Source organism: Amblyraja radiata, chromosome 25 (genome assembly GCF_010909765.2).
Source record: "Amblyraja radiata isolate CabotCenter1 chromosome 25, sAmbRad1.1.pri, whole genome shotgun sequence".
Lineage (NCBI taxonomy): Eukaryota > Metazoa > Chordata > Chondrichthyes > Rajiformes > Rajidae > Amblyraja > Amblyraja radiata.
This window is the reverse complement of record NC_045980.1, coordinates 29,500,188-29,522,225: the sequence shown is the minus strand read 5'-3', so window position 1 is coordinate 29,522,225 and position 22,038 is coordinate 29,500,188. Positions and strand designations below refer to the sequence as shown.

The 22,038-nt window shown below is 46.5% G+C and overlaps 1 protein-coding gene across 2 annotated transcripts in view; it reads right to left on the bottom strand.

Annotated features, from left to right (window-relative positions):
• The window catches only part of acads (acyl-CoA dehydrogenase short chain), an 88,702-nt gene that overhangs the window by 46,248 nt on the left and 20,416 nt on the right, over positions 1-22,038 (bottom strand). For both annotated transcript variants that reach the window (XM_033043672.1, XM_033043671.1), the window contains exon 6: positions 405-575. In XM_033043672.1, the coding sequence (XP_032899563.1) occupies positions 405-575 (171 nt within the window). The remainder of the gene's footprint in view (positions 1-404; positions 576-22,038) is intronic.

Sequence of the window (22,038 nt, the reverse complement as noted above, 5' to 3'; positions counted from 1 at the left end):
AGGGTGCAGACCCAAACATGGATAGGTGATGTTTCAAGTTTCGGGTCAGCACCCTTCCTCAGACTGATTGTAAGGGGGGGGGGGGGGGTACGGGTGAAAAACTGGGAGAGAGGAGGGGGCAGGCCAAAGTGTGCCATCCCGAAATGTCGCCTTCCCATGTTCTTCAGAGATGTTGCCTACCTCACCGAGTTACTCAGGCACTTTGTGTTTTCTTTGGAAAACCAACATCTGCAGTTCCTGGACATGGTGCTGCTCACACAACGATTCACATTACATTGTTTCAGTGTTCACACCTTTGATTACTGAGGTGAAATTCCGAAGATTCGAATGTCAGTCTTGTGATATTCCAAACTTCAATCAAAACAAATTATATACATAGATGTTCAAATAGTATAAGCTCATACCATGGCTATTTTGAATCCAAGTCCTGGTTCACCCAATAAATTTTCCCGAGGAAGTCTGCAGTCTTCAAAAATCAGGTTTGCAGTGGAGGATGCTCGAATTCCCAATTTATCTTCTTTCTTTCCCAAGGAGAGCCCTGGTGTGGGCATTGGAACCAAGAAAGCACTTATTCCCTGTAAACATATTGCAAGAAAAACACTTAATGTACAACAACATATGAAAACTGAATACGTAACATTTGTTTTCAGTTTCTCGTTCACAATAATCTGCAGCACACAATATTCGGTGGCACAGTGGAGCAGTGTAGTTGCTGCCTTACTGCACCAGGAACCAGGGTTTGATCCTGACTATGGGAGCTGTCTGTACGGAGTTTGTACCTTCTCCCTGAGACCGCGTAAAATGTCTCCGGGTGCTCCGGTTTCCTCCCACACTCCAAAGACGTACAGGTTTGCACTTTAATTGGCTTTGGTATAGCGGTAAATTTGTCCCTAGTGTGTTATTGTACAGGACAGGGATAGTTGGTCAGTGTCAACTCGGTGGGCCGAAGGGCCTATTTCTGCACTGTATTTCTAAGGTCTAAAGTAAAGTCTTATTCGCCCTTATCGCTTCTCTCCCTTTAATACCAATCTCCTCTGGCACCATAAGCATCTCAAAATACCATTTAATCTAATTGCTTGCTTGACAGAGATGGATATTTATTCATTATGTGTGGAAGGCCCACCCTGGGCAAGTTTATTTGTCAGTTTCTCGCAGGCAGGATCAAAGGCTGGGTATTCATAACTGATGCAAAGGCTATTAACGAGAACCACAATAAACAAATCGCAAGAATATTGATTGCAATCGATCTACGATGTCCAGTGGATGTGACAATGTATCAATAATATATGAAAGAAGAAAATTAATAAATGTAAACAATGGACATAACCTGAGATTGTCGGCAAAGGTTATTTTTTAAATACAAACATGTATTGAAGGCCAGAGCTATAGGGAGAGGTTGAGCAGGCTGGGACTCTACGCCTTGGAGCACAGGAAGATGAGGGGTGATCTTATAGAGGTGTACAAAATTATGAGAGGAATAGATTGGGTAAACGCACCCTAGGAGTCTCTTTCCCAGAGTAGGGGAATCGAGAACAAGATGGGTGCATGGGTGGGTGGGGGAGGGGGGGAAATACTTAAAAGGACAAAGAGGGGAAACCTTTTTTACACAAAGGGTGGCCAGTGTATGAAACGAGCTGCCGGAGGAGGTAGTTGAGACAGGTACTATCGCAACGTTTAAGAAACATTTAGACAGGTTCATGGATAGAATAGGGATATGGGCAAAATGCAGGTGGGTGGGACTAGTGTAGATGAGACATGTTGGTTGGTCGGTGTTGCCAAGTTGGGTCGAAGGTCCTGTTTTCTCACTGTGACTCTATGACAGACGCAATCGGGAATATACAGACAGCACAAATTAGTGATGTAAGTGCATTGTAAAGGATGGAAAAACATCAACAAGAAGGATAATTCTGGCATTAAGATTAGTGCCTAGCTGAAATGCCGAGGTTAATTAAAGAGCAATTTTTAACTAAACAATGTCAAAATCCAAGCAGCGATGTGTTATTCTGAGTCAAACAAAAACACTGGGTTGAAACTGTGCCATTGCATTTTATGTGAGGACATCATTTATTGGTTTAAGATGAATTCAAACCAGTTTTTTTGAGGCGAAAAAAAATATATAAAGATCTCAGAAATGATAAGGCGAAGGATGCTAACCAGTCCATCAGCCTGTTCTGAAACGATTTACTTTAATCCACCTCAGCTCTGTATGTATTTTTTCATTTTCACATACTTCACAAATTCGATTTGAAACATTGTTAAATTGAACAGCCCTAGAAAATGTTCAGCGGAATCAAATGTGCAATTGAGCTGCCTACTCGTTATCCTGATTGCAGCATCCAGTATGCCTGACTGCCTTAGTGAATGTCCAGAGGCCCAGTGTTATGAGCAGCTTGCATTAGTTTAATGGCAGGCTGCACCTCCAAAATGGGAGATGAGCTACAGCTGGAACAAGTCATGGCAGTCAAGAGAGTCAGAGTATTTTATCGTCATATGTTCCAAAACGGAACAATTAAATTCCTACTTGCAGCAGCAGAACAGGTTTGTAAACACTGTACTCCATAGATAACACGACAAACTAACTAAAAAAGTTCAATAATAAAAAATGATATAGTGCTAAATCAAAATAAAGTCAGTTCCCAGTGAAATCCAGGCAGCTCTTGGTTATTTGGGAGTTTATAGTGTTCAATAGCCTGATGGTTGCTGGAAAGAAACTGCTCCTGAACCTTGCATTACAGTTTTCAGATTCCTGTACTTTCTTCCTGATGGCAGGAATGAAATGAGACATTGTCAGGGTGCGCAGGTCAGTATCGATGGCGGACTGGGCAGCGTTCTTCACTTTTTGTAATTTATTTCATTCCTGGGCATTGAAATTGCTGAACCAGGCCATGATGCAACCAGTCAACGTGCTCTCGACCGACCGTACACCTGTAGAAGTTCAAGGGGGTATTTGTCGATCTTCAAAGGGAGTAGAGGTGTGGTTGGGCATTCGATAGTAATTGAGGCACGTCACCTTACTCTTCTCGGGCACCGGTATTAAAGCAGGTGAGAACCTCAGGCGTCAGTAATGAGAGGTTGAAGATGTCTGCAAAAACACCAGCCAGTTGGCCCGCGTAGGTATTGAGAACACGACCAGGTACACCATCAGGTGCAGACACCTCATGAGGGTTCACCTTCCTAAAGTCACTCAAGAGATCTAGATATCAGTGAAGATCAATGTCAAAAGTTCAGTCCCAAGGACCTGGATGCAGGCTACGCAGAAACTTGATAACCGAGGATATGCACAATCTACATCAAGAAATGGATCTCCGGATGTCATGTCTGGCAAGCCAAGCTAAGACTAACTTCTTTCAAACATATCGGGCTTGAAGGGAATAAGAAGGCGCCAAAACATGGCGACTCTTGTGTGCGGACTTGGTGTGGTCTACTACCTTACTTAGTATGATAGTGCCTCATATATAGCAGGATTGTCACTGAGCTCTATGCAAAATAAATAATAATCTCACTGCACTTAGGTACACGTGACAATAAAATACCATTGAGACATTTATATATTCCTTTAGATTTCTTCCCGCTCCATTAATGTTCATTCTCCACCTACGTGATCCAAAATCCCCAAACTTATATTGAAACATGCAATGGATGGGAAACCAAATTGCTACTATTCTGTATGCCTTTTGTGTTAATTTAACCAAGTGAAACTAATGTAAAATCATTACCAGCCGGTACCAACTAAAGCTTGGTATCATGGAAAAGGCATTACAGATAATTACCTTAAGGACTAACTGACTGTTACAGCACATTAAGCAGATCGACCCTAGAAAACACACTATAACAATAAAAGGACCAGTTAACCAAGCTGGAATCCTTCATGAAGCGTGTATGTAATCAGTATCCTCTACCCTGTCCATTTATTTTCGAGAGGGAATGTCCTATCTGCCTAGCAATGAAATTACACAGTTTTCCATATCTGCTAATCTCACATTTAGACTTTAGACTTCCGAGATACAGTTTAGAAACAGACCTTTCAGCCCACCAAGTCTGCACCGACCAGCGACCACCCTGTACAGGAAGGTTCTCCACCCGAATCCTCACCTATTACTTTTCTCCAGAGATGCTGCCTGACCCACCGGGTCTGCGCCGACCAGCGATCCCCACATATTTACATCATCCTACACACTCTAGGGACAATCTTTACATTTACCAAGCCAATTTACCTACATACCTGTACGTCTTTAGAGTGTGGGAGGAAACCGAAGATCTCGTAGAAAACCCACGCAGGTCACGGGGAGAACATACAAGCTCCGTACAGACAGCACCCGTAGTCGGGATCGAACCCGGGTCTCTGGCGCTGCAAGCACTGTAAGGCAGCAACTCTACCGCTGCACCACCGTGCCGCCCAAGGCTTCTCGCTTTGAAATAAATGCAATTGAATCCAACAGTCCGTGCTCCCTGTCATGCTGCTATCTGTCTTGTCAACAGGGTTCTGGATCAACTTCCAGCCTCTCATCTGCCCCACTACTGCTTTGGATCCCACACAATTGTCAATCTAATTCAAACCCCCCCCGAGTAGCACTAACACATTTGTCTGCCAGGATATTAGTCCCCCTCTAATTCATCTGCAACCCGTCCTTCTTGAATAGGTCACCCCTGCCCCAGGTGAGATTTCAAAGATCCAAAATGTTGAACTCCTCAGTCATGCAATCATCTGTCGTATTCATACACTCACTAGTACGTGGGACTGGGAGTAACCCTAATGTAACTGCACTCTCAGTCCTGATTTTTAACCTTTTGCCTAACTCCCTATATTCACTCCGCAGGACCTCATCCCTTGTCCTACCTATGGAAAGGAATACTTTATTGACACATGTCACACGGCACAGTGTAATTCTTTGCTTGCATACCCAAGGTATGCAAATAGCAGCCACCTACGGCACTGACAAAGTTACAACATACGCTGGCTCCTTCTTTGCTCCCCCCCCCCACTCCCCCACACACCGGGTCCCCCTTTTGTTCTCCCCCCCCCCCCCACGTCGGTCACCTATACCGGGTCCTCTGTTGTCCATTGTCCTTCCCCCTCCCTCAAGGCAGTGACCTATGTCATTTATGCACATCAATTTCCGCCTGCTCACCCTTTAGAATGTCCTGCAGCCGCTCAGAGACATCCTCGACCCTGGCCTCGACAAGGGAGGCAACACACCACACTGAAGAAGGGTCTCGACCCGAAACGTCACCCGTTTCTTCTCTCCAGAGATGCTGCCTGTCCAGCTGAGTTACTCCAGCATTTTGTGTCTATCTTTGGTTTAAACCAGCATCTGCAGTTCCTTCCTGCAACCCTCTCTGGAGTCCTGTTTGCGGCCACAGAACCTCCTATCTGTTCTCCTATCAAGGCATTTGCCAATCAGTGTACGGGCACCGCAATATTTGGAGAAGGTTGCAAACAGTTGTACGATGCACTGATTTTAACTTATCCACATCGTTGATCTTCCTATTGTTGCAAGAGTTATATCTCTTTGAGGGTGACGAAGTAGTTCAAAAGCATCTTGTTCTTTGTCTTAGTAATTGTTAATCTACTTCTAACTTGGCCTATAATAATATTGAATCCTCCAGGAAGATAAAGCTGCAATAGGTCACGTCCATTTTCCTGCCCTTTCGCCGTAACTTTTGATTCTCATACTGATTAGATTAAATTATTGTTCTGCCAGTAACACCAGTTTGCATTTAAGCATTTAGGTTAATTTAGGATGAATGTCTCATGTGATATTAAATGAAAACTTTACAGAAATGTTTTTGATTTTTGAAGATTATGGAGTTTGAATAACACTTTAATTGGGCACATCTAAGGGCAATCTTATCTGTTGAACAAATGATACATCTTCATTTCCACTGTGATAAAACTAAACAACATGCTATTATTTATCACGTCTTTCAAGCTGATCTTCTGGGCCTCAATACACAATAAAATGAGCAAAGGATTTTGTAAAACAATTAGCAATCACTCCACCTCAACAAAAAAGGCTGACCATCGGATGGCACAGTGGCGCAGCGGTAGAGATGCTGCCTTACAGCCCCAGAGATCTGGGTTCGATCCTGACTATAGGTGATATCCGTACGGGGTTTGTAAGGTCCCCCTGTGACAGCTTAGGTTTCCTCCAGGTGCTCTGGTTTCCTCCCACTCTCCAAAGACGTACAGGTGTGTAGGTTAATTGGCATCAGTAAAATTGTAAATTGTCCCTAGTGTGCAGGGTAGTGCTAATGATCGCGGGTCGGCGCGGACACGGTGTGCCGAAGGGCCTGTTTCCGCGCTGTATCTCTAAAGTAAAGTCTGAAGTAAAGAAAATAAAGATTATACTGTGTGAAGCAGTAAAATAAAAGATTGTTGCTACTATCTAACCCTTTTCCTATTTTTTTTAATTTGGCTCGTTGAGAATAAAAACCTGTCAGAGTGTGCCATCTGCTGGTTTTATTTATATAACCTCTATTGGATTCAGCAATGGGTTAGTCTTGGACTAATCTACAATTTAACAGTGAAGGAGCATCAAGTCTATCAGGACAACCAATGATGTATCATGATTACATTTATCGAAGGTGAGAGTGACAAAAATAGTCATAAACAACTACTTTGAGATTTGAATAAGGGAGACTTTAAAGCAACAAGTCAGAAAATAACTGTTAACAGTTAAAAGTAGAGATGATAGCGTTAAAAGGACCATCTGGTAGAATACATGATATGTACATAATCCTAGCGGAAAAGTGCTCTACTTGGCTTACTAGGCAACTTAATTCATCTGGAGATGCGATACAAAGTGGGAAATGAAAATAAAAGGTTTATAAACATATCCTGTAAGACAATCTATCTTATATCTATCATATAATATATAAAACTCTCGCCCAAAATTCCGAAACGGAACTCCGTCCGGCTGTCACATTTCTTCCATTGATTCCCTGCAACTCCGAAACTGGACGCAGAATCGCCGACATCTTTTCCATTTCGGTAGAGATTTCACTTTTCTTTCTAAGTATCCGCTCCTCATTACATTCCGTCGTGTTTAAGTACACGTTTTTAATCAAATCCTTCCCCCCCCCCCCCAATATTTCAAAACTAAACTGGCTTCACACCCACAGAACCTTCACCAGCCCCAGCCCCTGCTGAACGTTCCATCGTGTGATGTCACAATGCCCAATCTTCACATATGTCCAATCGGAATGGATCCATTTACATATGCCTATGCAGGAGCCCAAGCCAATGGTGAACGTTCCATCGTGTGATGTCACAATGCCCAATGCTCAAAGACATCGTTGCCATAGAGAGGGAGTACAGAGAAGGTTCACCAGGCTGATTCCTGTTATGTCAGAACTTTCATATGAAGAAAGACTGGATAGACTCGCCTTGTAATCGCTAGATTTTAGAAGATTGAGGGGGTATCTTATAGAGACGTTTAAAATTCTTAAGGGGTTGGACAGGCTAGATGCAGGAAGATTGTTCCGGATGTTGGGGAAGACCAGAACAAGGGGTCAAAGTTTAAGGATAAGGGGGAACGCTGAATCGCCGACATCTTTTCCATTTTGGTAGAGATTTCTCTTTTCTTTCTAAGTATCCGTTCCTCATTACATTTCGACGTGTTTAAGTGTACGTTTTTAATCAAATCCTAACCCCCCCCCCCCCCAATATTTCAAAACTAAACTGGCTTCACACCCACAGAACCTTCACCAGCCCCAGCCCCTGCTGAGCGTTCCATCGTGTGATGTCACAATGCCCAATCTTCACATATGTCCAATCGGAATGGATTCATTTACATATGCCTATGCAGGAGCCCCAGCCAATGGTGAACGTTCCATCGTGTGATGTCACAATGCCCAGTGCTCATAGACATCGTTGCCATAGTGACAGTACAGAGAGTCAGATGTGGGCCGAGGAGCCTTCAAGACAACATGAGATGTTCCCATATTGTGTGAAAATATTTACGTCATTCACCCCTGAACCTCGATAAGAACACCACCTGCACATCTTAATTAAATTAGAGAAAAACGGAAAAGAGGTCGGGCATTTACACTTTTAAGGCTCTGTGTGTGTCGAAGCTTCGTGTGTGTGATGCCGCACCGCTAACCCCCCCACCACCCCCCCCACGCGTTGCCGAGACGGACCCGACTTCGACGACTTCAAGATACGATATTTTAAGACGGCAGGGACCCGACTTCGACGACCAAATCTCCCCTGGGGGCTACAGGTAGGGAACGGTCTTTATGCACTTTTCCAACTCTGTGTGTGGGGGTGGTTAGTGTGTGTGAGGCGCCCGCCCCCCACCCCCCCCCCCCAGTGGGGGCTACGGGTAGGGAACGGCTGCGTTGGGGGATCAGACCCAACGGGTTTGCCATTGGTCGTCGTGTTTAAGTGCACGTTTTTAATCAAATCCTAACCCACCCCCCCCCCCCCCAATATTTCACAACTAAACTGGCTTCTCACCCATAGAAGCAGCACCAGCCCCAGCCCCTGGTGAACGTTCCATCGTGTGATGTCACAATGCCCAATGTTCAAATACATCGTTGCCATAGAGGGAGTACAGAGAAGGTTCACCAGACTGATTCCTGGGATGTCAGGACTTTCATATGACGAAAGACTGGATAGACTCGGCTTGTACATGCTAGAATTTAAAAGATTGAGGGGGTATCTTATAGAAACTTACAAAATTCTTAAGGGGTTGGACAGGCTAGATGCAGGAAGATTGTTCCAGATGTTGGGGAAGTCCAGAACAAGGGGTCACAGTTTAAGGATAAGGGGTAAATCTTTTAGGACCGAGATGAGAAAAACATTTTTAACACAGAGAGTGGTGAATCTCTGGAATTCACTGGCACAGAAGGTAGTTGAGGCCTGTTCATTGGCTGTATTTAAGAGGGAGTTAGATGTGGTCCTTGTGGCTAAAGGGATCAGGGGGTATGGAGAGAAGGCAGGTACAGGATACTGAGTTGGATGATCAGCCACGATCATATTGAATGGTGGTGCAGGCTCGAAGGGCCGAATGGCCTACTCCTGCACTTAATTTCAATGGTTCTATGTTTCCCTCTCCGAAACCCCTCTCCCACCCATCCCTCTCTCCCCCACCCCCCTTCCCTCTCTACGCCACCCCCTTCCTCCTACCCCTCTGTCCCTCTTCCATCACTCCCCCTACCCCTCTCCACCTCCCTCTCCACTCTTTCCCCTCTCTCCCCCACCCCTCTCCCCCTCCCTCCCTCCTTCCCTACCTCCCCATCCTCCCCCTCCACCACATCTATCTCCCCATCCCCCTCTCTCACCCCCTACCCCGCTCTCCTTTCCCTCCCAAATCTGTCCCATTTCCTCCACCTCCTCTCCCCTCCCTCCCCTCTTCACATCCCCCCTCCCTCCCCCCACCTGTGTGTTTGGGGGTTGGTTAATATGAGTTTGATGCCGCAGCCCCCCCTCCCCCCCCCCCCTGCAAAACGCCGTTGGGGAAACAGACCCAACGGGTCTGCACTTGGTCTAGTTAATATATAAAACTCTCGCCCAAAATTCCGAAACGGAACTCCGTCCGGCTGTCACATTTCTTCCATTGATTCCCTGCAACTCCGAAACTGGACGCAGAATCGCCGACATCTTTTCCATTTCGGTAGAGATTTCACTTTTCTTTCTAAGTATCCGCTCCTCATTACATTCCGTCGTGTTTAAGTACACGTTTTTAATCAAATCCTTCCCCCCCCCCCCCCAATATTTCAAAACTAAACTGGCTTCACACCCACAGAACCTTCACCAGCCCCAGCCCCTGCTGAACGTTCCATCGTGTGATGTCACAATGCCCAATCTTCACATATGTCCAATCGGAATGGATCCATTTACATATGCCTATGCAGGAGCCCAAGCCAATGGTGAACGTTCCATCGTGTGATGTCACAATGCCCAATGCTCAAAGACATCGTTGCCATAGAGAGGGAGTACAGAGAAGGTTCACCAGGCTGATTCCTGTTATGTCAGAACTTTCATATGAAGAAAGACTGGATAGACTCGCCTTGTAATCGCTAGATTTTAGAAGATTGAGGGGGTATCTTATAGAGACGTTTAAAATTCTTAAGGGGTTGGACAGGCTAGATGCAGGAAGATTGTTCCGGATGTTGGGGAAGACCAGAACAAGGGGTCAAAGTTTAAGGATAAGGGGGAACGCTGAATCGCCGACATCTTTTCCATTTTGGTAGAGATTTCTCTTTTCTTTCTAAGTATCCGTTCCTCATTACATTTCGACGTGTTTAAGTGTACGTTTTTAATCAAATCCTAACCCCCCCCCCCCCCCAATATTTCAAAACTAAACTGGCTTCACACCCACAGAACCTTCACCAGCACCAGCCCCTGCTGAGCGTTCCATCGTGTGATGTCACAATGCCCAATCTTCACATATGTCCAATCGGAATGGATTCATTTACATATGCCTATGCAGGAGCCCCAGCCAATGGTGAACGTTCCATCGTGTGATGTCACAATGCCCAGTGCTCATAGACATCGTTGCCATAGTGACAGTACAGAGAGTCAGATGTGGGCCGAGGAGCCTTCAAGACAACATGAGATGTTCCCATATTGTGTGAAAATATTTACGTCATTCACCCCTGAACCTCGATAAGAACACCACCTGCACATCTTAATTAAATTAGAGAAAAACGGAAAAGAGGTCGGGCATTTACACTTTTAAGGCTCTGTGTGTGTCGAAGCTTCGTGTGTGTGATGCCGCACCGCTAACCCCCCCACCACCCCCCCCACGCGTTGCCGAGACGGACCCGACTTCGACGACTTCAAGATACGATATTTTAAGACGGCAGGGACCCGACTTCGACGACCAAATCTCCCCTGGGGGCTACAGGTAGGGAACGGTCTTTATGCACTTTTCCAACTCTGTGTGTGGGGGTGGTTAGTGTGTGTGAGGCGCCCGCCCCCCACCCCCCCCCCCAGTGGGGGCTACGGGTAGGGAACGGCTGCGTTGGGGGATCAGACCCAACGGGTTTGCCATTGGTCGTCGTGTTTAAGTGCACGTTTTTAATCAAATCCTAACCCACCCCCCCCCCCCCAATATTTCACAACTAAACTGGCTTCTCACCCATAGAAGCAGCACCAGCCCCAGCCCCTGGTGAACGTTCCATCGTGTGATGTCACAATGCCCAATGTTCAAATACATCGTTGCCATAGAGGGAGTACAGAGAAGGTTCACCAGACTGATTCCTGGGATGTCAGGACTTTCATATGACGAAAGACTGGATAGACTCGGCTTGTACATGCTAGAATTTAAAAGATTGAGGGGGTATCTTATAGAAACTTACAAAATTCTTAAGGGGTTGGACAGGCTAGATGCAGGAAGATTGTTCCAGATGTTGGGGAAGTCCAGAACAAGGGGTCACAGTTTAAGGATAAGGGGTAAATCTTTTAGGACCGAGATGAGAAAAACATTTTTAACACAGAGAGTGGTGAATCTCTGGAATTCACTGGCACAGAAGGTAGTTGAGGCCTGTTCATTGGCTGTATTTAAGAGGGAGTTAGATGTGGTCCTTGTGGCTAAAGGGATCAGGGGGTATGGAGAGAAGGCAGGTACAGGATACTGAGTTGGATGATCAGCCACGATCATATTGAATGGTGGTGCAGGCTCGAAGGGCCGAATGGCCTACTCCTGCACTTAATTTCAATGGTTCTATGTTTCCCTCTCCGAAACCCCTCTCCCACCCATCCCTCTCTCCCCCACCCCCCTTCCCTCTCTACGCCACCCCCTTCCTCCTACCCCTCTGTCCCTCTTCCATCACTCCCCCTACCCCTCTCCACCTCCCTCTCCACTCTTTCCCCTCTCTCCCCCACCCCTCTCCCCCTCCCTCCCTCCTTCCCTACCTCCCCATCCTCCCCCTCCACCACATCTATCTCCCCATCCCCCTCTCTCACCCCCTACCCCGCTCTCCTTTCCCTCCCAAATCTGTCCCATTTCCTCCACCTCCTCTCCCCTCCCTCCCCTCTTCACATCCCCCCTCCCTCCCCCCACCTGTGTGTTTGGGGGTTGGTTAATATGAGTTTGATGCCGCAGCCCCCCCTCCCCCCCCCCCCCCCTGCAAAACGCCGTTGGGGAAACAGACCCAACGGGTCTGCACTTGGTCTAGTTAATATATAAAACTCTCGCCCAAAATTCCGAAACGGAACTCCGTCCGGCTGTCACATTTCTTCCATTGATTCCCTGCAACTCCGAAACTGGACGCAGAATCGCCGACATCTTTTCCATTTCGGTAGAGATTTCACTTTTCTTTCTAAGTATCCGCTCCTCATTACATTCCGTCGTGTTTAAGTACACGTTTTTAATCAAATCCTTCCCCCCCCCCCCCCAATATTTCAAAACTAAACTGGCTTCACACCCACAGAACCTTCACCAGCCCCAGCCCCTGCTGAACGTTCCATCGTGTGATGTCACAATGCCCAATCTTCACATATGTCCAATCGGAATGGATCCATTTACATATGCCTATGCAGGAGCCCAAGCCAATGGTGAACGTTCCATCGTGTGATGTCACAATGCCCAATGCTCAAAGACATCGTTGCCATAGAGAGGGAGTACAGAGAAGGTTCACCAGGCTGATTCCTGTTATGTCAGAACTTTCATATGAAGAAAGACTGGATAGACTCGCCTTGTAATCGCTAGATTTTAGAAGATTGAGGGGGTATCTTATAGAGACGTTTAAAATTCTTAAGGGGTTGGACAGGCTAGATGCAGGAAGATTGTTCCGGATGTTGGGGAAGACCAGAACAAGGGGTCAAAGTTTAAGGATAAGGGGGAACGCTGAATCGCCGACATCTTTTCCATTTTGGTAGAGATTTCTCTTTTCTTTCTAAGTATCCGTTCCTCATTACATTTCGACGTGTTTAAGTGTACGTTTTTAATCAAATCCTAACCCCCCCCCCCCCCCCAATATTTCAAAACTAAACTGGCTTCACACCCACAGAACCTTCACCAGCACCAGCCCCTGCTGAGCGTTCCATCGTGTGATGTCACAATGCCCAATCTTCACATATGTCCAATCGGAATGGATTCATTTACATATGCCTATGCAGGAGCCCAAGCCAATGGTGAACGTTCCATCGTGTGATGTCACAATGCCCAATGTTCAAAGACATCGTTGCCATAGAGAGGGAGTACAGAGAAGGTTCACCAGGCTGATTCCTGTTATGTCAGAACTTTCATATGAAGAAAGACTGGATAGACTCGCCTTGTAATCGCTAGATTTTAGAAGATTGAGGGGGTATCTTATAGAGACGTTTAAAATTCTTAAGGGGTTGGACAGGCTAGATGCAGGAAGATTGTTCCGGATGTTGGGGAAGACCAGAACAAGGGGTCAAAGTTTAAGGATAAGGGGGAACGCTGAATCGCCGACATCTTTTCCATTTTGGTAGAGATTTCTCTTTTCTTTCTAAGTATCCGTTCCTCATTACATTTCGACGTGTTTAAGTGTACGTTTTTAATCAAATCCTAACCCCCCCCCCCCCCCAATATTTCAAAACTAAACTGGCTTCACACCCACAGAACCTTCACCAGCACCAGCCCCTGCTGAGCGTTCCATCGTGTGATGTCACAATGCCCAATCTTCACATATGTCCAATCGGAATGGATTCATTTACATATGCCTATGCAGGAGCCCCAGCCAATGGTGAACGTTCCATCGTGTGATGTCACAATGCCCAGTGCTCATAGACATCGTTGCCATAGTGACAGTACAGAGAGTCAGATGTGGGCCGAGGAGCCTTCAAGACAACATGAGATGTTCCCATATTGTGTGAAAATATTTACGTCATTCACCCCTGAACCTCGATAAGAACACCACCTGCACATCTTAATTAAATTAGAGAAAAACGGAAAAGAGGTCGGGCATTTACACTTTTAAGGCTCTGTGTGTGTCGAAGCTTCGTGTGTGTGATGCCGCACCGCTAACCCCCCCACCACCCCCCCCACGCGTTGCCGAGACGGACCCGACTTCGACGACTTCAAGATACGATATTTTAAGACGGCAGGGACCCGACTTCGACGACCAAATCTCCCCTGGGGGCTACAGGTAGGGAACGGTCTTTATGCACTTTTCCAACTCTGTGTGTGGGGGTGGTTAGTGTGTGTGAGGCGCCCGCCCCCCCCCCCCCCCCCCCAGTGGGGGCTACGGGTAGGGAACGGCTGCGTTGGGGGATCAGACCCAACGGGTTTGCCATTGGTCGTCGTGTTTAAGTGCACGTTTTTAATCAAATCCTAACCCACCCCCCCCCCCCCCAATATTTCACAACTAAACTGGCTTCTCACCCATAGAAGCAGCACCAGCCCCAGCCCCTGGTGAACGTTCCATCGTGTGATGTCACAATGCCCAATGTTCAAATACATCGTTGCCATAGAGGGAGTACAGAGAAGGTTCACCAGACTGATTCCTGGGATGTCAGGACTTTCATATGACGAAAGACTGGATAGACTCGGCTTGTACATGCTAGAATTTAAAAGATTGAGGGGGTATCTTATAGAAACTTACAAAATTCTTAAGGGGTTGGACAGGCTAGATGCAGGAAGATTGTTCCAGATGTTGGGGAAGTCCAGAACAAGGGGTCACAGTTTAAGGATAAGGGGTAAATCTTTTAGGACCGAGATGAGAAAAACATTTTTAACACAGAGAGTGGTGAATCTCTGGAATTCACTGGCACAGAAGGTAGTTGAGGCCTGTTCATTGGCTGTATTTAAGAGGGAGTTAGATGTGGTCCTTGTGGCTAAAGGGATCAGGGGGTATGGAGAGAAGGCAGGTACAGGATACTGAGTTGGATGATCAGCCACGATCATATTGAATGGTGGTGCAGGCTCGAAGGGCCGAATGGCCTACTCCTGCACTTAATTTCAATGGTTCTATGTTTCCCTCTCCGAAACCCCTCTCCCACCCATCCCTCTCTCCCCCACCCCCCTTCCCTCTCTACGCCACCCCCTTCCTCCTACCCCTCTGTCCCTCTTCCATCACTCCCCCTACCCCTCTCCACCTCCCTCTCCACTCTTTCCCCTCTCTCCCCCACCCCTCTCCCCCTCCCTCCCTCCTTCCCTACCTCCCCATCCTCCCCCTCCACCACATCTATCTCCCCATCCCCCTCTCTCACCCCCTACCCCGCTCTCCTTTCCCTCCCAAATCTGTCCCATTTCCTCCACCTCCTCTCCCCTCCCTCCCCTCTTCACATCCCCCCTCCCTCCCCCCACCTGTGTGTTTGGGGGTTGGTTAATATGAGTTTGATGCCGCAGCCCCCCCTCCCCCCCCCCCCCCTGCAAAACGCCGTTGGGGAAACAGACCCAACGGGTCTGCACTTGGTCTAGTTAATATATAAAACTCTCGCCCAAAATTCCGAAACGGAACTCCGTCCGGCTGCCACATTTCTTCCATTGATTCCCTGCAACTCCGAAACTGGACGCAGAATCGCCGACATCTTTTCCATTTCGGTAGAGATTTCACTTTTCTTTCTAAGTATCCGCTCCTCATTACATTCCGTCGTGTTTAAGTACACGTTTTTAATCAAATCCTTCCCCCCCCCCCCCCAATATTTCAAAACTAAACTGGCTTCACACCCACAGAACCTTCACCAGCCCCAGCCCCTGCTGAACGTTCCATCGTGTGATGTCACAATGCCCAATCTTCACATATGTCCAATCGGAATGGATCCATTTACATATGCCTATGCAGGAGCCCAAGCCAATGGTGAACGTTCCATCGTGTGATGTCACAATGCCCAATGCTCAAAGACATCGTTGCCATAGAGAGGGAGTACAGAGAAGGTTCACCAGGCTGATTCCTGTTATGTCAGAACTTTCATATGAAGAAAGACTGGATAGACTCGCCTTGTAATCGCTAGATTTTAGAAGATTGAGGGGGTATCTTATAGAGACGTTTAAAATTCTTAAGGGGTTGGACAGGCTAGATGCAGGAAGATTGTTCCGGATGTTGGGGAAGACCAGAACAAGGGGTCAAAGTTTAAGGATAAGGGGGAACGCTGAATCGCCGACATCTTTTCCATTTTGGTAGAGATTTCTCTTTTCTTTCTAAGTATCCGTTCCTCATTACATTTCGACGTGTTTAAGTGTACGTTTTTAATCAAATCCTAACCCCCCCCCCCCCCCCAATATTTCAAAACTAAACTGGCTTCACACCCACAGAACCTTCACCAGCACCAGCCCCTGCTGAGCGTTCCATCGTGTGATGTCACAATGCCCAATCTTCACATATGTCCAATCGGAATGGATTCATTTACATATGCCTATGCAGGAGCCCCAGCCAATGGTGAACGTTCCATCGTGTGATGTCACAATGCCCAGTGCTCATAGACATCGTTGCCATAGTGACAGTACAGAGAGTCAGATGTGGGCCGAGGAGCCTTCAAGACAACATGAGATGTTCCCATATTGTGTGAAAATATTTACGTCATTCACCCCTGAACCTCGATAAGAACACCACCTGCACATCTTAATTAAATTAGAGAAAAACGGAAAAGAGGTCGGGCATTTACACTTTTAAGGCTCTGTGTGTGTCGAAGCTTCGTGTGTGTGATGCCGCACCGCTAACCCCCCCACCACCCCCCCCACGCGTTGCCGAGACGGACCCGACTTCGACGACTTCAAGATACGATATTTTAAGACGGCAGGGACCCGACTTCGACGACCAAATCTCCCCTGGGGGCTACAGGTAGGGAACGGTCTTTATGCACTTTTCCAACTCTGTGTGTGGGGGTGGTTAGTGTGTGTGAGGCGCCCGCCCCCCACCCCCCCCCCCAGTGGGGGCTACGGGTAGGGAACGGCTGCGTTGGGGGATCAGACCCAACGGGTTTGCCATTGGTCGTCGTGTTTAAGTGCACGTTTTTAATCAAATCCTAACCCACCCCCCCCCCCCCAATATTTCACAACTAAACTGGCTTCTCACCCATAGAAGCAGCACCAGCCCCAGCCCCTGGTGAACGTTCCATCGTGTGATGTCACAATGCCCAATGTTCAAATACATCGTTGCCATAGAGGGAGTACAGAGAAGGTTCACCAGACTGATTCCTGGGATGTCAGGACTTTCATATGACGAAAGACTGGATAGACTCGGCTTGTACATGCTAGAATTTAAAAGATTGAGGGGGTATCTTATAGAAACTTACAAAATTCTTAAGGGGTTGGACAGGCTAGATGCAGGAAGATTGTTCCAGATGTTGGGGAAGTCCAGAACAAGGGGTCACAGTTTAAGGATAAGGGGTAAATCTTTTAGGACCGAGATGAGAAAAACATTTTTAACACAGAGAGTGGTGAATCTCTGGAATTCACTGGCACAGAAGGTAGTTGAGGCCTGTTCATTGGCTGTATTTAAGAGGGAGTTAGATGTGGTCCTTGTGGCTAAAGGGATCAGGGGGTATGGAGAGAAGGCAGGTACAGGATACTGAGTTGGATGATCAGCCACGATCATATTGAATGGTGGTGCAGGCTCGAAGGGCCGAATGGCCTACTCCTGCACTTAATTTCAATGGTTCTATGTTTCCCTCTCCGAAACCCCTCTCCCACCCATCCCTCTCTCCCCCACCCCCCTTCCCTCTCTACGCCACCCCCTTCCTCCTACCCCTCTGTCCCTCTTCCATCACTCCCCCTACCCCTCTCCACCTCCCTCTCCACTCTTTCCCCTCTCTCCCCCACCCCTCTCCCCCTCCCTCCCTCCTTCCCTACCTCCCCATCCTCCCCCACCACCACATCTATCTCCCCATCCCCCTCTCTCACCCCCTACCCCGCTCTCCTTTCCCTCCCAAATCTGTCCCATTTCCTCCACCTCCTCTCCCCTCCCTCCCCTCTTCACATCCCCCCTCCCTCCCCCCACCTGTGTGTTTGGGGGTTGGTTAATATGAGTTTGATGCCGCAGCCCCCCCTCCCCCCCCCCCCCCCCCTGCAAAACGCCGTTGGGGAAACAGACCCAACGGGTCTGCACTTGGTCTAGTATATTACTAAAAGTCTGTTCTTGACCGGTTTTGGCCATCTGTGCTGCGATTTCCGAGAGAACGCCGCCACCTACGGCCGTCATTTTTGGCCACCTTGCTCAGAGCCCCCCTCCGCCGCATGTGTGCCGAGGATTTTTCCCGTCGATTAAAAATGACAGAGATATTAACGTTTTTACAAAATTCCCCATTCTCTCTGCTGCCCCCGCTGGCGGCAGGGGGGAGGGACTATAAAACCAGGAAGTGGTATGCCTCAATCAGTGTCTGCAAGCTGGAGGAAGGCAGAGGGTCACGTTTCTCTGAGCTGTGAATAACACTGAACACATGTCCACTCAAATGTTTGTGTCCTTAGTGGTTCTAAAATGCTTGCAGAATGTGTCTATTGGTTCTAAAATGTTTGCAAAAAGTGTCTCTTTTGGTTCTACAATGCTTGCAGAATGTGTCTATTGGTTCTAAAGCTTGCAAAAAATGTGTCTTGGTTCTAAAGCTTGCAAAAAAATGTCTATTGGTTCTAAAGTTTGCAAAAAAATGTCTATTGGTTCTAAAGCTTTCAAAAAATGTCTATTGGTTCTAAAGCTTGCAAAAAGTGTCTCTATTGGTTCTAAAGCTTGCAAAAAGTGTCTCTATTGGTTCTAAAGCTTTCAAAAAGTGTCCATTGGTTCTAAAGCTTACAAAGAGTGTCTCTATTGGTTCTAAAGCTTGCAAAAAGTGTCTCTATTGGTTCTAAAGCTTGCAAAAAAAAATGTCTCTATTGGTTCTAAGCTTGCAAAAATATGTCTATTGGTTCTAAAGCTTGCAAAAATATGTCTATTGGTTCTAAAGCTTGCAAACAGTGTCTATTGGTTCTAAAGCTTGCAAAAAGTGTCTATTGGTTCTAAAGCTTGCCAAAAAATGACTATTGGTTCTAAAGCTTGGGTGTGGCTTGAAGTTGAAAGGCACTACTTACTGCAGATGGTGGCTTGGGTGCAATGGCTTGAAGTTAAAATGCATTACTTACTGCAAATGGGGGCGTGGGTGCATTGGCTTGAAGTTGAAAGGCACTACTTACTGCAAATTGTGACTTGAAGTTGAAAGGCACTACTTACTGCAAATGGTGGCATGAAGTTGAAAGGCACTACTTACTGCAAATGGTGGCTTGGGAGCTTTGGCTTGAAGTTGAAAGGCACTATTACTGCAAATGGTGGCTTGGTTGCTTTGGCTTGAAGTTGAAAGGCACTACTTACTGCAAATGGTGGCTTGGGTGTGGCTTTAAGTTGAAAGACACCACTTACTGCAAATGGTGGCATGAAGTTGAAGGGCACTACTTACTGCAAATGGTGGATTGGTTGCTTTGGCTTGAAGTTGAAAGGCACTACTTACTGCAAATGGTGGCATGAAGTTGAAAGGCACTACTTACTGCAAATGGTGGCTTGGGAGCTTTGGCTTGAAGTTGAAAGGCACTATTACTGCAAATGGTGGCTTGGGAGCTTTGAAGTTGAAAGGCACTACTTACTGCAAATGATGGCTTGGGTGTGGCTTGAAGTTGAAAGACACTACTTACTGCAAATGATGGCTTGGGTGTGGCTTGAAGTTGAAAGACACCACTTACTGCAAATGGTGGCATGAAGTTGAAAGGCACTACTTACTGCAAATGGTGGCTTGGGAGCTTTGGCTTGAAGTTGAAAGGCACTATTACTGCAAATGGTGGCTTGGGTGCTTTGGCTTGAAGTTGAAAGCACTACTTACTGCAAATGGTGGCTTGGGAGCTTTGGTTTGAAGTTGAAAGGCACTACTTACTGCAAATGGTGGCTTGGGAGCTTTGGTTTGAAGTTGAAATGCACTACTTACTGCAAATGGTGGCTTGGTTGCTTTGGCTTGAAGTTGAAAGGCACTACTTACTGCAAATGGTGGCTTGGGTGTGGATTGGGTGTGGCTTGAAGTTGAGGGACACCACTTACTGCAAATGGTGGCTTGGATGCAATGGCTTGAAGTTGAAAGGCACTATTTACTGCTAATGGTAGCATGAAGTTGAAAGGCACTACTTACTGCAAATGGTGGCTTGGGTGGTTTGGCTTGAAATTAAAAGGCACTACTGTAAATGCACTTCCTGTTTGCACTGTATATTGAGCAGGTGCAGAGCAGGTGCAGAGAATTCTTCCCATCAATTAAAAATAAAAGTGTTATTAGGTTTTTAAAAAATGTTGAAAATCTCTCTCCTGTCAATCACTCCATGAAAGCCACACCTTTTCCGGTGGGGGGGGTGGGGGATTATAAAACCCGGAAATGTGGGTGTGGCTCAGTCTCTGCAAGATGGAGGAGGGAGAGGTCACGACTCGCTGTCTTTAGTGGCTTTGCACGCTACTTCAAATGGTATGAAACTGCACTTGAATTTGGTGGCCTTGCACCCTGCTAGAAGTGGTAAGAAACTGCACTTGAATTTGGTGGCCTTATACCCTGCTTGAAATAGAATTTCGAGGATTAGCCGTGAGTCAACTACCAGCCCACCAGCCGTGAGTGAGTGAGTTGCCAGCACAACAGGCTTGATTGACTGAGACGCCAGCCCAAGAATCCATTTGGCGTACAATTTGCATACTAGCCCTCTGGAAACTAGTCCCTTCAGCCCACAACACCCATACTAGCGCTCCAGAAAGCCCCCCCCCCAACTGGCCACCAATATTAGAATTGGTGGAGAGGTGGAATATTGCGTTGGATGACCAGCCCTCCTATGTGATGCTGGGACCCAACGGGTCCCACTTAGTCTAGTCTATATATATATATATATTGATATGTATTCTTATACATTCTGTGCTGTGTTATATATCTTTTTGGCAAAGTATATAAAACACAGCATAGAACTACAAAGCTTCTATCAGAGCTGCAGAAAGAGAACACAAGAAAAAGTATCAATAGACAATAGGTGCAGGAGTAGGCCATTTGGCCCTTCGAGCCAGCACCAGCACTAACAAAGTACATGTGGAAAAAATTATTAGTGAAGTATGGGATGAAGAAGACAAGTCTTGCCACTTTAGTTTCCTTTACCTCTTGTGAATAAATTGCGTGGAGAATTAGAGATACAGCCCAGAAACAGGCGCTTCGGCCCACCGAGTCCGCACCAACCAGCGATTCCCGCATGCTTACACTATCCTACACACACGAGGGACACTTTACAATTATACCAAACCAATTAACCGACAAATCTGCACGGCTTTGAACTAAGGGAAGACACTGGGACACCTGGAGAAAACCTCACGCAGGCCACAGGAAGGACGTACAAACTCCGTACAGCCAGCACCCGTAGTCAGGATCGAACCCGGGTCTCTGGCATGTAAGGCAGCAACTCTATCGCTGCGCCACACATGATCAACAAATTTCCTATGATTACTTCTTGAAGAAGCAAACTTATAATTCTGTGTCTGTCTTTTTAGAAAGAAAAATGCAAGGATGGTCAGGCATCACTTCCAGATCTTCATTGACTTCCTGCATGTGGACATTAAATCAATAAATACTAAATAATTCACTTTCATTGTTTCTATTCCTTTGGCTTTTATATTCACACATGGAAAATATGTATTGAAAAATATCAGAAAATGGAAGGGAAATTGGATATTTTTTAAGCAAAAATGTAGACATTCGGATGAGAAGAGTAATGCGGCAGAATTATTGGGGCTGCAGAATCTTTGGAAGATGTCAAGCTACTTCCCAGGGGAAGAGCACCAAGCAACACTTCCGAAGGGGTGGTTTTTAGAGAGCAATGCAACCTCCGAGATCAGTCATTATTTTTCAGATCCTTGATCAGTCAGCAACTGATGAAAGGCTCAGACTCACTGCTGGCAACTTAAATCTTGACTTCAACTTTTTAAAGGACTTTTTATCTATTTGATCTGAGAATTGGGTTTAAAAAATATCATGAAAATGTTCAAATGACACCAGTAATTGTAATTGACTGTTCCACATCATTAAGCAATCAAGCATATCAACATGGTACATCTATAGAATAACTATTCACACTGTACACAAACAGTATACCCATGTATAGTCACATATACTATCTCCAATGTGTACTGTCTCCTATGGTGTAGGAAGGA